This window comes from Phoxinus phoxinus (genome assembly GCF_949152265.1).
Source record: "Phoxinus phoxinus genome assembly, chromosome: 20".
Lineage (NCBI taxonomy): Eukaryota > Metazoa > Chordata > Actinopteri > Cypriniformes > Leuciscidae > Phoxinus > Phoxinus phoxinus.
In genome coordinates, this window is record NC_136895.1 from 11,926,091 (window position 1) to 11,944,221 (window position 18,131).

General features: G+C 38.2%; 1 protein-coding gene across 4 annotated transcripts; it reads right to left on the reverse strand.

Annotated features, from left to right (window-relative positions):
* Positions 1 to 103: 103 nt before the first annotated feature.
* Positions 104 to 17,894, reverse strand: LOC306987814 (uncharacterized protein). 4 transcript variants are annotated; one of them, XM_079592396.1, is made up of 6 exons: positions 17,827 to 17,894; positions 16,156 to 16,261; positions 9,311 to 9,364; positions 1,750 to 1,878; positions 1,517 to 1,613; positions 104 to 553 (listed from the first exon to the last, which is right to left on the reverse strand). In XM_079592396.1, exons 1-6 carry the CDS (start codon positions 17,830 to 17,832, stop codon positions 256 to 258), a joined length of 690 nt encoding a protein of 229 aa, XP_079448522.1. In that variant the 5' UTR covers positions 17,833 to 17,894; the 3' UTR covers positions 104 to 255. The 4 variants fall into 4 exon arrangements, with proteins under 4 accessions (XP_079448522.1, XP_079448523.1, XP_079448524.1 ...); XM_079592397.1 differs by lacking the exon at positions 9,311 to 9,364; XM_079592398.1 differs by lacking the exons at positions 16,156 to 16,261; positions 17,827 to 17,894 and adding an exon at positions 16,315 to 16,411.
* Positions 17,895 to 18,131: the final 237 nt, after the last annotated feature.

Sequence of the window (18,131 nt, forward strand, 5' to 3'; positions counted from 1 at the left end):
GCTTATATTAACCAGATCTAAATTCATACTCTAAATTTGTGTGATGAACAGATGTAATTAAGCTGGAATATAGCGCAGAAGTCATGAACCACATTTATGGTGATGTCACCATTCACTTTCATTGTGAGAAAAAGAGCAGCGTGAACATTCTGCTAAACGTCTCTTTTTGTGTTCCACGTAAGAAAGTACATGATATGGGTTTTGGATGACATGAAGGTGATCAAAGTATTCCTTAAATACAATTTCCAGGACTATCTACAGCTGCATGTAAAAAATGGGCGGGACCAGGGTGATGCCGCTCTTGGGGTCGCTGGTGTAGTCCTGCAGCGTGAGTGGAGTGTGAGGGGGGATCCTGTCCTCCTCGTGTCCCACCGGCAGCGGGTTGGTGTAGATGTAGTGGATCCGTGAGTTGTCCTTCGGCCCCTCCTGTCGTCTGAAAAGGGCGAGCGGGTTACGAAAACTATGGGTTTTCTTCACAAAAGTAACACCCACTGGCTCTTCGGGAACCTCGCAGGCCACGGCGCTCTCATAGATGCGTGCCCTCTTATGCTTCCTGTGACACAAACATATAAAAATAATATAAGGTATGAGGGAAAAACTATATTTCAGTGTTTTTGCGAACAAATGCAGAGTTTCTCTGCATGGGAAACGCAATACTTTTGCGAGAGAAGGCAAATGATTTGAGTTATAAATCATATTTCAATTATTTCGCATCCCTTGAGAAATTCGGTGTCAATCGCAAACACTTTTGTGATGGAAATAATGAGCTTGGATGAAAAATATTTCTCTGGGAATACTTCTGCAAACAAACTCAAAAGCATTAAAAAAAATTATATTTAATATATAACTTATTTCCATAAAAGTTTTGCAAGTCAACACAAAGTGCGAAGAAAAGCAATATTTTGATGCTTATACAAATATACATTTATTATATAGACCTGAAAATGAAATTTCCAACTTAAACTGTCATAAATCTTGAATGCTTTTGTGCAGACTTACATTTTGTTTTTTAAAGATGACACATGGCAAAAAAAAAACTATAGAATTTTACGTTTATCGTTAGGAAAAATGCAAAAAAGTACTATTTTCAATATTTATATGAAAGATGTATTTTCCAAAACCTTTTACTCTAAAACTGTAAGAAAATCAAAGCCATAAAGTTGTGTTAAAAATTTGAGGTTGATATCTAAAAGAAAAAGCGTGTGTGTGTGTGTGTGTGTGTGTGTGTCTCTGTCTGTCTGTCTGTCTGTCTGTCTGTCTGTCTGTCTGTCTGTGTCTAAAAGAAAAAGTGTGTGTGTGTTTTATAAAATAAAATAAATTCAGTAAAAGCACCAGAGGGGTAAAATTAAACCAGCAAATTTCTTTTTGTGAAATATTTAGCTTGAAAAGTCTGTGCTGTTTCCTTGCCAATTGTTCTGCCATATTTTATTTAATGCAGGGACATTACAAACATTATTTCTTAAGTGTGGCTTAAGTGTTCAAATATGTGTTTGGCCTATTTCACATGTTCACTCACCTTCTGTGTCTTCGATATGAGATGCAGGTGATGATTCCTGTCACTGTCAGGATGCACAGAGCTATTGCAGAAAGCATGATGTTAAACACTTTGAGTTCTGTGTGAGGAAAGAGAGACGATTGTTTTCATGAATACAAAATTAAGCATTTCGACTTTTAAGGAACATTTAGCACGTATTTTGAGACAAATTTATTTTATAAAACTACATATGAGTTAAAACACGGTTTACTCACCATAGAGAGTGGCTTGTGTTTCTGTCTCGTCTGGTTCCAATGGGGCCGTCCCGTTAATAGACAGAGCGATCCCCGTTAGGCTCATGTTGCTGATAGCAGAAGCCAAAAGTGACCAACAAACTGTTTGGTCTGGAAAGAGATGGTCAGAATATTCATTAGTATGAAGCCATGTGACTCAAGTGGACTTGGTTCCATGGAAACGGCACAATCTCATCACCCCACAGTGGCCCCCTAAATTAATTCAACCAGTTTGGTGTCCTTAAAGATCCAGGCCTCATCCCAGAAACCCAGAGCAAAACATTGAACGTTTTTTGGTGCACAATCCAAAGAATTCAGAGGATAAAATTCATTGGGAAACTTGTGGTTGAGCAAAAAGGAAACTTTTCATAACGTATGCATCTCCTTTAGCAGGCCCTGTTGAAGTATGAACAGATAATAAACACAAAGCCTGCATTCATTAGCGTTCGTGCTTCAGTTCATCTGGGACTATACAAACAAAAATACGCAATTAACTCTGGCACTCGACATGAGAATGCTGGGAAATAATCCCATGATGCTCACACGTTTCCCACATTGTTTACAATGCATCGCATATTCTTGATTTGCCTTCAAATTTCTTTTCTGGAATAGTTATGGCTTCTATTATTAGACAATCCCACTTGGACATTTTATTAAGATAAACAAATATCGGTTTCCGCATTTCCTAAAGGACATTCCTCAGACAAATATACACAGAATTTGGCCACAAGACACAGCTCATCAAATCATAGTGTAAATTAAATAAATGTTCAGTGTCTTCATAACTAATGTTTTGTGCCTGTAATAATAAATAGGCTGTAGCTTTATGTTTTCTAGTAATATTGGCTTTGGACAGATGAAGATCACGACAGCGATATAGCCTACCAGATTTTATTTCAAACAGCATATCTGTGCACGATACGATACATAGGCGTATGTAGGCCTAGGCGTACAGCTCTTACATTATATATATGTATGCTAGGACTTCATGCTCGTGCAGTGCTCACATCAACCACTAGATGTCAGTGTTGACGCTCAAATCATGACGCTTCTGACGTGCAAACTATTTTTAATTAAATATCATTAACGTCAAGGTAATATAGTACAAAGTATAGACACATAAAAAGCTGAGACACGTATAAACATGATCTAGCTGAGCCTTACAAAAATAACAAATAAAATAAAAACCGAAACAAACTGCAGTTTTGAACATATAGCTCTGTGTTCAAAAACAATAAATTATAATTGCTAAATTGTCTAAGGTGGATATACAAACTGGCAAGTAACCGTAGAAAATGCTTAGAAAATGAGAACATTTCCCGTCGTGCGTCTGTTTAAATCAATGATGATTTTACCGCGTCAGGGTTCATCATGTTGGAGAGCTGACGAGATGTAGGCAGGTGATGTTGAACTTATCGCTCACACAACAAGTCTACAGGATTTCACACATTGAGCCAATAACTGACTCCTTTTAATATATCTGCATTGTATTAGCTAGTAAATAAACATCGCTCTTACCGTGTAGATATCCAAAGTAGGCTACTCGCATAAAAGAGCAATGCTAACATGCACGTAAATGCAATAAAGTGATTCACATTTCAAATTACTAGGCTACACGTAAACAACTCTGAGAAGATTTGTAATGAGTCATGAATCATTGACCTATGAGCTGCAGATCTAGGCTGTGCTCCTTTTTCAATCATATTTATCTTTGTAAAGCCTTTAGTTGTTCTGGTGGAAATTAGGCTGTTGTCTAGTTGTATGGCTAACAGATATCAAATATTTTAAGTTTCAATGTTGAAAGGCTCAATCATCATAAAACACAGTATTTCAAGCTCGATACCAGCAACATGTGGGATAAATTACCATCTTGTTTGGTCTCCAGCCCGAACAAGGGTTGTAAATGGATGCTGGGTTTAATTATTTGTGTAAACGTGTTCCTCTTCAAGTTGTGCCAATGTCAATTGATTTGATGCATATAACCGTGAATTCATGGGATCACTGACACCTCATGCCCTTGCTGAGAATGTTTGCTGGACGGCCTGGTGGGTAAGACACAGTTATATTGGGCTCAGACATGGGTCAACGAAAGGCTTCAATGCTGATTTATGACAAATGCCAGTTATAATAACACAACGAAAGGATTCAATGCTGATTTATGACAAATGCCAGTTATAACAACACAGAAAGATCTTTCTCACCATACGCCAAAGGCTGCCACACAAATACCAAGCAATTCGTGTGGGTTGTTCTCAGCGAACTCCCTGAAATTTTGCATTTTCCCCCCCACATCATTTGTGACCCTGGACCACAAAACCAGTCACATGGGTCAATTTTATGAAATTAATATTTATACACCATTTGAAAGCTGAATAAATACGCTTTCCATTGATATATGGTTTGTTAGGAATTAGGATATATTTGGTCGAGATATAAATATTTAAAAATCTGGAATCTGAGGGTGCAAAAAAATCTAAACATCGAGAAATTCCCTTTTAAAGTTGTCCATTTATGTTCGTGATTGTGCTGCATTCACTCATAAAAATAAATGTTTTATATATTTACAGTAGGAAATTTACTAAATATCTTCATGGAACATGATTTTTACTTAATATCATAATGATATTTGGCATAAAAGAAAAATCGATCATTTTGAACCATACAATGTATTGTTGGCTATTTCCACAAATAAACCTGTGCGACTTGTGACTGGTTTTGTGGTCCAGGGTCACATTTCAAAAATCAGATATTTGCATTCCAAACAGTGTGATGAGGCAAATACAGGTGTAAACACAACACAATATTGATAATGTAAGAGAAATTCAGTTTGAACCATGTTGTGAGAAAAAGTGATTATGTAATATTTTCTGTGCAATGTTCCCAGTAGCATAAAAATATAAACGCATGTACAGACAAACACACATAGACATGCAGCAGAGCTGACGGAGTGATAGACTCAATATGAAAGTAGGCCTATATATTTAGTCAAAAACCCATAATAAAACCATCCGTAGATATATTATGAAGTTAGAACAGCAGTTTCCTGGAGAAAGTAGTGATATTATATTGTTTTTCATTAACGTTATGCATCGCAGCTTTATCTATACAGCATCAGAACATGTTCATTCATCTGCTTCAGAACCAGCATGACTCCATCAAGCAGAAATGTAAATCATACTTCTATTCTTCACAAAGATGCTTTTGTTTCCTTTTGCCTTGCTTTTTTGCTAAATTACGCTATAGTCAAACTTTAACCCAAACTTTTTGCCATTGTTGGATGTTATTTATTTAGTAGGACATTTTTAGGCAATATTTGTCTTTCAGGGGTCTTTGTCTGTCCCGCTTGTCCCACCTATACAGACTGGTATATGGTGTTGGTGGGGCGTTTATGTCTGAACTGACCTCTATGCCGAATCTCAGCATGAGACGTGTGTTCGGTTGGACCGATCTCAAACCCTGCTGGGCCAGACTGAACCGGTCCAGCTATTTCTGCTCCGGGACTGCTTACAGTTTGGCAAGTGACCCGTCGCACAATGTGGGAACCGGCGGAGAGTTCATTCAGTAAGCGAGGCAGAGACAGAGCCAAATGACAGTGAATGGAAGCAGCACTCAGACATTGTAAACTACTCAAACAAAGACGTCAAACTCAACAGCTTCAGTGACAATGTGCATGATAGAGATGCCGTGCTGTGAATCATTTCCAAATGTGATGGGGCAAGCCTCATTAAACTGGATTTGGTTACTTAAATAACTGTGTCCTTTTGTAAGATTTCCAGCTTTGAGAAAGAACACAACATGGCATTCATTTGCATAGTCAAAGTCAAACTTAGATTCGTTGTGTCGCCAAAAATCACGAAATCTCATTAAAACAGAATAATCTCTGGTCTCTTTGTCACTGTAAAACCAGTTTTGACAAGAGACACAACATTTTGATGTCTGCTTTGTGTTTTTTCCTGTAACCCCGCCCACAGCCAAACCTCATTGGTCCAAATTCCCACGCCTCATGAATATTAAACAGACACGAAAATACTGATCGTGTAGTTAAGAAACATCAGACATTACAGAGCTCAACAGTAAAGATTTTCTGTCATTTTTCATTTTAAGTGCCACCACCACAAAAAAATGATCATATTTTATGTTTCGCAATACAATTTTATAATTGCTAAAAATCTTTTTATATATTTTAAATACATATTTCAAGAAGAAACTCCAGCGGCACCTCAGGACTGACTGTGTGTGGCTTTGATTATTTGATTGTTTGTATGAAGTGAAGTGGACCGACTACTATCGGCACATTGGTGATTGTGTTCGCTGAGCTGTGGCGTCTTTTACAAAAGATCAAAACAGAAGACCACCCAAAAACACACAGGGGTGCCACGCTGAATCAAGTGACGTGAAAAAGTGTGAATATAAATAGACATAAATATAAACCAGACATTAATACATAGTATGTATATGAATTGTAAGCGGTTATAAAATATGATGTGGCGTCAGCATGAATCTTTAAAGAGAAGTCTGACATATTTTAGGCTGAATTCTGCATCACAGATTAATCTCTGTCTGTTCTATATCTCCGTTTCACCCTGTTTTACAGATCGTGGATGGGGGAGCCTGACAGCGCACACAAACACCCCAGTCGGGACGTCCCGCCGGTTCATTAGTGATGGCAAGTCCTGTCTGAGCCTTTCTCTTGTGTAAACACAGATTCTGTCCATGTGATGAACTTCAGCGGAGTAGAATGCATGAATGAGAGAGGAGGGAGAGACCATGTTGTGATAAGTATCTATTTCAGTGAGACGACAACATCTGATCACACAGTTCCACCTCACTCACAATATTGTACAGAAACCAGGTAAAAAACAATTCTTCTTAACTTTGATTTTCATACTTTTATTCTGCAGCATATTGTAATAAAATTTAGCAAAAAATAATTAATTTTTATAATAATAATTTTATATATATATTTATATATATATATATAATGTATTATTTAAAAAAAATCCAATATTTTCTTTAATCATATTTTTTATTTAAATTTTATAAAATATTGTGTAAAGATTGTTACAATATATATATAATATATAATAAATTAATGATAAATATATAGATAATGTTTAAAATGCAATATTTTCTTTAATTAAATATTTTCTTTAATTATAATATTTATTTTAATATTATAATAATATTATATATATTATTTTTAGATTAAATTTTATAAATATTTTGTGTAATTTGTTTGATAATACTGTATGTCTATTAATATATATATATATATATATATATATATATACAGTATATATAAATTTTTTATATTACAATATTATATTTAATTATAATATATACAAATAAAAAATTGTATTGGTCCATTTATCGTTACACTAAGAAGCAATGAATACTATGCATTCAGCGAGACACTTGAATAAACAAACAAACAAACAAACCCTGCAGTTGTCTGTTGTGGAAGATTTCACACATCAAGATTTTCTCATTATCATTATCAAGACATTATCAGACCATCCATCAACTTTCCTAAAAGCAGAAGATCTACTTCAACACTGCTGCCTAAATAATCATGACATCAATAAGATTGCTCATTTTATTTATCATTATGGCTTTTGGATTCAAGGGTTTTCAGTGGAGAATGAGCCGCATCCACAGTGAAACACCACAAATGCTGCCAAGCAAGATCTGCAGTGCATCTAAAGCGATCAGCATTAGCCGGATCCTTCACTAGAGGAAGTGTGGATTGGATCAAACTCATCCCTGGAGCAGAAAGCGTTTTGAACTGGACTACATGTCAACACGGCCTCTGAAAAAGCGCCAGGCTGCGGCAGTAACTCAGTCTCATCTACATGAGAGACGGACACACGTGAAGATTCATTACGGGAGTGTGAACGCAGACGCTAGCCATGCCAGAACTGAGACATTCCTCTCTGTCTGTCGGCTGATAACAACCTCCAGCAGAAGCCGTCAGGACAACGGTGGCAGACGATTCCCGTGCCAAACACAGAACTGGCTCAATCTTACACCTGCCAAAAGCAAAAACAAGATTTTTATATTTTCTGGAAAATTCCTTTACTAAATTTACCACTGCAAAACTACGGTACTGTGTTTGACAAGGTGCTGTCAATATAAAATAATATAATATAATATACACTTCCATTCAAAAGATTTAGGTCAGTAATTTGAATGAATTCATTAAAAAAATTAAGATATCACTTTTATTCAACAAGGATGCATTCAATTGATTAAAAAGTGACAGTAAAGACATTCGTAATGTTACAAAAGAAGATATTTCGAATAAATTTTAGCAAAGATACATTAAATTGACCAAAAGTGACAGTAAATACATTTGTAATGTTACAAAAACAGCTATATTTCAAATGAATCCTGTTCCTTTAAATGTTAAATTCATAAGAGACTTCTTTAATATGCTATAATATACATTTATAAATAATAAACATTTTAACGACTGATTGGATACATTTCCTTCTTCGCACCGACAAGTGTAAACCGTGAAGTAGATGATGCTTACATAACCCAACTCTGACATATGCCAACACATCTGTGTTTGTAGATAAAGACACAGCATGCTAATGAATGTTGAAATATTAGGAGCACATCCAATACATCTGCAAGCCCTGAAAATTGGGTTCTAAGGGACCCGATGGAGAGCCGGGTGCTCGAAACCTGCTGAGAATAAAACTCAAGATCAGTCAAATTCAAGCACTGTTTCCGGCACAGTAATAACCATCCATTATGAGCTCATTAATCTTCGAGCCTGACAGCGATTCTCTCTCACACTCCACGCTCTCATTGGTACAGCTTTATGGAAGAGATTGTATTTCTGCGGTTTTGCAGCAGGGCAGCAGCTCAGATCCATCAGGTGGGTCTGGTACTATAGGAACAATGTCAGAACAATGTGTTTCTGTAAAACGTCAGACTTCTGAGAGTGTGCATGATACTGCGCAGCTAGCGCTCGTATCAGTGGATACTTCTAAACACATTCCAGCGGTGAAGTTTATGCAAAGGAGCCGTTTTGCTACATTACATATCCGATGCTATCAGCAGATCTCTCCTGAAGCGGGAACAGAGACTTATGGAATGTAGCTGCATTTGTTGACGTAATTGTATTTGTACAAATGGGAAACAGAAAAATGAAAATAGGTCCAAAAAGCTACTTTTTTCAGTTACTAATGGGGTGAAGGGAAGGTTTCTGATTATATACAAGCACTTTTTGTAGTGGGAGTAATTTTTCTCCTATTTGCGATGAAAATTTGAGATGCTCAATGCTAAGGAATGTTTTATCATCTGCCAGATGATACTTAGAAACGAAATAGTACAAGCTGCATGGTTTGCAGTATCATTCGTGTAGCACAAACGGTTTGGGGAAAATTACTTGCCAAAATTGGTTAAAATCCTTAATGCAACAGTACACGATGCTAGCCTTCATAAACACTACTAATGAGGGGTGTAATACGCTGCTCACGAGTTTGATTCAAAACATTGTTTCGGACTAGCATACCTAAATGAATGAACTCACCTTGGAGACGCTCCAGAACAGATGTAGTCTTGGAGTCCGTCCATGTTTCGCCTCCTTTGAGAAAATACAGAGCCGAATCGTTTGATTAGCACAAATCGGAGTGATTAATCATGACATATTTACGTTGCAGTTGTGGAAACGAAACCTTAAGCACAAAAAGATGCGGCTTTCATTTAAACCGTAAAATATCTCACCACCTTTGAGAGAATTTCACATTGGCTCCGAGTCAATGGAGATTTGATACAACTCACAAAACAACTATAAAACTGGCAGAAATCTTTATCATGAAGGCTTAATTTTAGCATTTTCGGCAAACCAGACGTTACAAGGCCGGTAAATCTCTTTAAACCCTTAAGTGGCTGAGATTAACCCACTGTTCAAACGTTCAACTCTTACACATATCAGATGCGACATCTGATGGATGCACTTGTTCGCATTTATGGGAATGCTCATAAGATGGTGTTTTTCCATGGGCACGTACTCATCAAGCAAGATATTCTTGCAAAACGCACTCTCGGTTTCTCTGGGAAAGAGGCTCAGACACTCTGGGGAGAGATGGATGTGTGGAGGCAGCAGGAGGCCCAAAAATAGGCTGACATCTCTCACATGGAGCGCATAGGAAAAATGTGCCCTCGAAGAACAGTTTTCACAGGAGACAGAGAACCACAAACTGCCAGAACATCTCCAGAACACCGTGAACTATGTATAGACTCCTTTCGAAATTATATTTGCTTTCCGAGGTTAGCTGCAAGTCCAAGAACAACAGGGTTGAGGGTTTAACATTGTACAGGTAACAGGTTCAAACTGCAGGTGATTTCACCAAGTACAGCATGTTCCTCGATCAACATCTTTGTTGATCCTGGAAAAACATTCCAATCAACCAATCAGATTTGAGGGACAAGTTTAGTTTATGTCAAGTTTAGGCTTACAACCATGGGTAAAGTGCTTCTACATCAGTTATTCACATTTCATTTCCTTTTCCCTCTGATTTTAGGGATAAATTATGGGAACGATTAGGTTTAGGGGTAAGGATAGGGTTAGGACAAAATTTTTGCACAGGAATGTTCTTCCAGGATCAACAAAACATGTTGACCCAGGAACATGTCTTACTTGGAAAAATCACGGTGACCCAAACTGCAATCTTCTAAACTTCAGAAAAAAGTTAAGAATAGTTTGTATTCATAACAATGTTTATTTTTTTTTCTTGGGGCTGTTCTCAAGAAAAAAAAGGAAAAAAATGATTAAAAACGTTATAGTCAATGTAAATAACTCTTTCAACAATAAATGTAGTCATGACTGCGTTGCATTCTGAAGGGCTCATCCCTGTGAGAGCTTCCAAGGGATGAAGGGTGTAGCGGACTACATTTCCCAGCATCGCTCATGTTCACCACCTGCACACCATCGGCCATCACCTGATCACCCTTCACTTGCATGTCATTGCCTACCTACCTACCTTCACGTCACGCCTGACCAGCCTGATCTTCACGTCACGCCTGACCAGCCTGATCTTCACGTCACGCCTGACCAGCCTGATCTTCATGTCACGCCTGACCAGCCTGATCTTCACGTCACGCCTGACCAGCCTGATCTTCACGTCACGCCTGACCAGCCTGATCTTCATGTCACGCCTGACCAGCGTGATCTTCACATCACGCCCGCCGAGCCAGCGACTGCTCACGTCACGCCCGCTGAGCCAGCGACTGCTCACGTCACGCCCGCCAAGCCAGAGACTGCTCACGTCAGTCCTGCCGAGCCTGCACCTCAGTCGCCAGAGCCGGCCGCCCCGCCATGTCCCGCTGGATCTTCGACGTCGCCTGGGCTCGTCGGCTCTCCGGCTCCACCCTGGTCTCCTCTCCCACCTGTTCCACCCCGTCAGTCAGCCCCCTGGAGTCAGCAACCCTGCCGCCTCCATGGCTCCTCCCTTCGTCGTCTCCCTTGTCCCTCCTGCCTTCTGTATGCCCTTCACCTGCTCTTCGTCCTCTTCCTGAACCCCTCCATCCGCAGTTGGTCTATCTTCGGCGCGAGGTCGCACATTGCGGGAGGGGGAGGTACTGTCACACCTCAGCGGACTACCACCTGCACACCATCGGCCATCACCTGATCACCCTTCACCTGCATGTCATCTATCACCATGGACACTAATGTTCCTCACAGCTGTCTGTCATTGTCTCGTCATCAACTTTTGTATTTAGATCCCCTCTGTTCAGTCAGTCTTTTTCCGTTCTCGTTAATATTACTTCGTATCAAGTGTGTGTGTGTACCTTCTGCCCGTATTACCTGTACCTGTGTGAGTTAAATGAGTAAACGTTTATATTGGAGCTTTCTGCCTGTTCGCCTTTCTTCAGCCTACACCACACCGTGACAGTAGGGGACCAAAAAACAGTTACTTTGGAACGCACTTCTGCGTCAATTTGCAGAGCCAACAAAGGAGGCACCATCGTCGGACAATTGTGTACGTAAAGAATCATTAGAGCGAAGTGTCCATCACTTAGAAATCTTTCATTCAAAAGGGCCCTTTGAAATGGCCAGTTTTGATCACTTCGGTTTGGAACGACCCTTTAATATGGTGGCCATGATTGTTCTCAACACCGAAGTGCTCTTTGTATTGTATTTGTATACATCCAGTATTGGATTTGTTGTATTAAGTTGAGGTCACATTTACCATTGTTCTGCGAATTTCAATAGGAATCCTGTCGATCAGGAATTTTGGTGTGAGAGCGAAAGATTTCCCCACACATATTTCACAATGTATTCAAATTGGTCACGAAATTCGCCACGTTGCCCATTCAGACGATGGAGCTTTTTTACTTATTAAATTTACCTGAAATTGAGCTAATGTGACCTCACATTACTATAGAAGCTTGTTTCTGTCACAGAATAAAAAATTAAAAAGGTATTTCTGCAACATTTTATCTCACAATTCTGACTTTTTATCTTTGTGTGATATAGTCGCAATTGGGTGTTAAAAAATCAGAATTGCGTGATATAAAGTTGCAATTGCGTATTATAAAGTCAGAAATGCGTGTTATAAAGTTGCAATTGCGAGTTATAAAGTGAGAATTGGTTGATATAAAGTCGCAATTGCATGTTAGGCCTATAAAGTCAGAATTGTAAGAAATAAACTTGCAAAATGCATGTTTATGTCTCACAAATCTGACTTCATAACTCGCAATTGCGACTTTATATCATGCATTCAGAATTGCGAGATGTAAACTTTAAGCCTTGTTAGCATAAAATGAGATGTGTTTGTAATGAAAATAATAATTTAGAAATATAAAGGCTCGTAAATAATGAATTACTTGCTTACTAAACCAGTACATATATCACTGCTCTTACACTCATATGCGGCAGGTGTAAAAGACGTGAAACAGTTGTCGCCAGTGACCGTGTTGTCAAGCTAGACTAGCTCAAAACCAGCAGGTCTATCTAAGCTGGTTTTGATCACAGGGTGCTCTGTGAAATATTTCCTCCATTTCAGGAGTATATCAAAATGCTGTTTTGCGCGGATGCTTCTCTTTTTTCATCAACTATTAGGTGGGCTTTCCTGAGGGAGATAGCAGGCAGGTTTCATCCACGCTGCCAACTTAAACATTGAAACTACATATAGTGTAGTTTACGCTACAGTGCACGCAGTCATCCGAGCGTGGAGGACCGGAGAGGGGAACAGAGCCGAACTGTGTCCCAGGAGAGGGGATTTAGTGCAATACCACTGCTGCCAGCTGCAGCTCGCAGAAAACCTCTGCCCGGCGTCCACAGTGGAGAACGAGAGCTTCTCGCGTCTCCGCTGTCAACATTTAATCCCTTTGTACAGGTTTGTCGGATCCTGCTGTTTTAACTGGCATTACTCAGAGACTGACCAAAAACACTGTTCAGACACGTATGTCGACTGGGACGCACAGCATGAGAAACGCAGCATGATTAGACTCTCATATGTGTGATTTACTGTAAATGAGAGTCGGATCATGAGCTGAATGTCAGGCGGTGAATGTTTACTTTTCCAATGCGTCGTGAGCAGGAAGAACCGCATGTGCTCAAACAAGCAAGAACATATTCGTGATGATGGTCAGTTGGTTGTGAGCGATACTTACAAAGTCCTCTGAGAGGTTCAGCTGGAGAACAGTGTTTCAGCGAACTCATGAAAGATATTTATAAAAACAAATATTCCAGGCTGGTGTATTTTCTGGTTTGGTGTTGACGGATCAGCACAGTCATGCTGCTAAGCGATAAAACGTCTGATCAACTTTTAATTTATTTTGAAATATACATCAAAAAAGCTATTTATGCATAAAATGACTTGAATGCACTTCTGTTTATGAATGATATGAATGAATTCGAATTTTTAATATTTGTGTGGGGCATAATGGCAAAAATATCAGGGTGATACAACTGCCCTGATAACAATGAAGAAAAATAACTCATAAAATTAAAAAACTTTATGTTTGGCATAATTTTGATAATTATAATTTCTTTCCAAAAATATTATAATTATTTTTAAAACTTGTCTAACAAATCAAAGGCATGTGGTGCAACCAAAACATGCAGGTTAAAAAAAGGTTACAAATTCTCCTAAAATATCAGATAAATTGTCCTTTTTACGACGAGACAAGATTAGGTCTTTAAGATTATGTCATATGGTACAACCCCCCAAAAACAATCATATTTATGAATTAATAATTTATAGTGCTATACTAATATATATATATATATACACACACACAAACTTTTATGTTAGATGTGATTATTATTAGATGCGCAATTCATCGATTTGACAGCACTAATAATTTATTATATTTGTAAAAATAATAATTATATTGTTTTTAAGGTGTAAGGAAAATATGTTGTTACTTTTTCATGATGGTTAGGCCACATTACATTTTTAGACCCATTAAATAAATTTTTGAAAAAGAGAAAATCCCTAAAAACTTGACCTCCATTGTCATAGACATGCAATTGTCATTGATGAATTGGAAGAAAAATAAAAGCAGATAGTTCAGTTCACCACACCCCAAATGGTCAATGTTCTCACAAAGAGAAAAGTCAAAAGGTTGAATGAGCACTGAACTTGAGTCAGAGCCATGAATCCATGTGTCCGTGAGCCAATCCCTTGACAATCATTCCTGGATAGCTCTCAAATCTGTCGGATGATCTAACAGACAAAAACCATACAGAGAGATATCCACAATAAGACAGTTATTCCCAAGACTTCAGCCTCTGTGAAATATTCAAAGCTCAAAGGTGTAAATGCGAACAGACTGTAAGCTTTTAGTAGGTTTCTGGTTTACAATTGAATCTACTTCTGAAGGAGTGTTTCCCTGATCGAACACATATGTTTACCAGTACCTCAAAGTACATGTTATTTGACTAATCTGCAGCACTGAAGATGTCTAATGAAAAATGACATCAAGTTATTCTGGGTAAGATCATCTATAGGTGTTTCCTGAGTCCTGTTTGCATTTCACAGATCATCTTTTGGCAAAAACAGCAACCTCTCCAGACTATAGAGGAAACCACTAGAGATGCTGTCAGTATGCATTGTCTTTGATGGACAATAAGGAAGCTGTGTGTGTGTGTGTGTGTGTGTGTGTGTGTGTGTGTGTGTGTGTGTGTGTGTGTGTGTGTGTGTGTGTGTGTGTTTGCGTGTGTGTGTGTGTGGGGGGGGGGGGGGGGTAACTAGCCACAAATCACATATTGATATGTCAAACTGTACTAAAATATGATTTAGACCAGGAGTTTTCAAACTTGATGCCAAGGACACAGTATATTATATAAAGAACCTTTTATACTGCATTGAGAAAAAACATGATAATATGAGAAATGAAATAACTGACTTGTGAGCTAAAAACCACAACGAAATTCAGATCACATTAGTAACCGCATAGAAATATCCTGGTGACTACCTAGAAAACCCAAACATGCTAAAATCGGCTAAGCATAATAGCAACCACCCAGAGCACCCTTGCAACCAAACATGTGAAAAATCACTCAGACCACCTGAGCAAGGCCTTGGCAACCATCCAGAACCCTTTAGCAAGTACCCAGAGCACCCTAATAACCAAATGTTTCAAACCACCCTGAACACTTCAGCAACTGCATACCAACCACTCAGGACATCCTAGCAACTACACAGCAACATGATGAAAACCAACCAGGTAGCAACACCCTGACAACCATCCAGCACACCTTTTTGCCACTCAGTTGGCAAAAGAAAAAGAAAAAGATTACAAATGCATTTTGGGTGTGTAGTTTCAGTTTATAAAACTTGAAAAACAAAAGTAGGAATCTGCACACCAAGCAAAACAATCACTCACATTAGCAACTGCATAGCCTGGCAACCACCCAGAACACCATAGCAACATGCTAAAATACACTATACAAATACACCACCCATAATACCCACAATGTGTTTTAAAAAACACTCAACACATCTTACCAATCACATTGCAACCACTCAGAGAAACCTTGCAACCAAACATGTAAAACCATTAGCAACCACATAGTAACACCCTGGAAACCAGCACACCTAAGAAACTGCATAACCATAACAACAGCCAGGCAACCCTCCTAAAATTCTGACAGCGAGTTTTGCACTGGCAAACACGTCTTGGATTTCAGAGAATGTAAATATTAGCGCTGGATATAAAAAATATTGGTTGATTTTCGTTTTTATTAAACAATATGATTCTTAATTCCCAAGAATGATCTATGCTGTTTTCATTTGATGAATGAACAGAATATAACGCGCCTCCAAATAACTCCCAAAAGAAAGCTTTGTCCTTACATTTTATATGAAAGGTCACATATTTCAAATTCACTCAGTTTTATTACGAAATTCAATCAATAAATACCGTTTTGGCGCTCTTTAACGTGTCTTGACAGATCTGTTCCCGCCTCAATTCCAGCAGCGGCGGCGCGAAGCGCTCGTGATCTGATCATCTCTTCCTCTTTCCTAGCCTACAGCACGAAATGAAATCAGAAGGTATGTTAAAATATGCAGTACAACTTACCAAAATTGGTATCATGTCTGATGTAATCGCTCAATCGGTGTTTCATCTGTGGAAAGGCCTCAATATGCTTGTTGTAAACAATGTCGTCAAGTCGCCTTAGGCTTTACCTCAGGAAAGCCTAGTCTGGGGTGCGTTTCCCGAAAGCATCGTTAGCCAACTATGATCGCAAGTTCCGCCGTTATCAGCATAGTTCAACGATTTGGTGTTTCCCGAAACCATCGTTCCTACGAACGTTCGCAAACAGCATCGCAAACTTGTGTGGTTGCAACGACAGCTCTGGAGCTGTGGTTAGAAGCATAGTTTCTAGTTTACATGAGATGTAGACTGAATAAATCCTTATCTTTAGCAAAATAAGCAAGCTGACATTCGTACAACCCGTATTTTTTATTTAGAATACATACAAATGTAATTTACGTCTTTTAGTTTGTCAAGAGATTTAAAGCACCGTTTTTGAAGACTGCGCATGTGCGAACGTGCTCTACTATGTAAGAACGAGCCAAATATTGAGTCTGGTAATAAAGCAAAGTAACTGATAAAAATTTGAAATGGTCTTCAGATGCCATGTATGTAACTTATATGACGAAATCTAGCGTTAATTCGATCTCAAACAGATTAATTAAAAAAAGTTATTAGTCCACCACGTGCGAGACGTCATAAACCAACGTGGTTGAACGATACTTTACGACATTCGGTTTCGGGAAACACTCGTGACTAGCTAGTTGATTTCTCCAACGATGCATCGTACTATGGTAGTTAAGCAGCGAGCTATATAGTTGTACGGGAAACGCACCCCAGGTTAGTCAGGTAAAAAAAAAAAGGATAGCCTGAGGAGCATTTTGCTACATATATGATCCATATTACATATTCATTATATATATATATATATATATATATATATATATATATATATATATATATATATATAATTATTTTTAGTTCTTCAGTATTTAATGTAGGCTATGTTTGAATAAATCAAACTAAAGTTTTTATGACACCATTTGAACCGTTTTTAATTGGAGTATAAACATATTATGTAGCCTAATTATAAAGTTAGTATTATAACTTTATTACTATAAAAATCTTCATTGTGTGTAATTTAGGTGTTTGTAGACAAACACCTAAACTGTATGTAGACAGTTAATATTAATATTAATTTGACTGACTCCCTTTAGCCTATAACTTAGTTTACAGAATTAGTTGTTTTTTCCTTGAGAAAATTTGCCACATACTGTACCTGATATATAGCCAAGATAATTTATATCAAATAAAAATCAAATCGAATCATGAAATTTGTGTCAATATCCTATAAATATAGCCTAGAAATAATTGTTCAGAGCAATCATTATGTACTTGCATCAGCTGCATAAGCCCTCAGTTGATATGTTTACGTGCTAGCAAGAGTGTTAACAGTCAGTAGAGCAATGCCTTCAGAGATGTATAGATGTGGCGGACAGAAGCCGTATTGTGTGTGATGCATAAGGAGTTGTGTAAAACAGATCGTTGCCTGCTCACCCTCATCTCATACCACGCAGATCACTGCATACGAACACGCCTGAGTGACCGCCAGCACTCCCATAATCCTCTCTGTTTCTTGATACTGAACAGAGATTAAGAAAGGACATTTTGCGGCACTGTAACCTCAAATTTACCATGGTAACAGTTACACTTCAAAGGTCCTTCTGCAGTTTTCCTCCAGGTTTGCCAAAGCTACTGTAGAGTTCGCACACATAATTTCCACCATCTCTTTCTCAGTGCTAAGAGGCTAGCCAACATCAATAAACCTTTATCCCATAATTAAACATAAGAAGTTGGAAACA

Excerpts from the sequence above, each read along its gene's own strand:
- LOC306987814 (XM_079592396.1), bottom strand. Across the intron at positions 1,879-9,310 it reads TGTTCTGGAGCGTCTCCAAG|ACCAAACAGTTTGTTGGTCA; the intron begins GTGAGTTCATTC and ends ATCTCTTTCCAG. Across the intron at positions 554-1,516 it reads TCATATCGAAGACACAGAAG|GAAGCATAAGAGGGCACGCA; the intron begins GTGAGTGAACAT and ends TTTGTGTCACAG.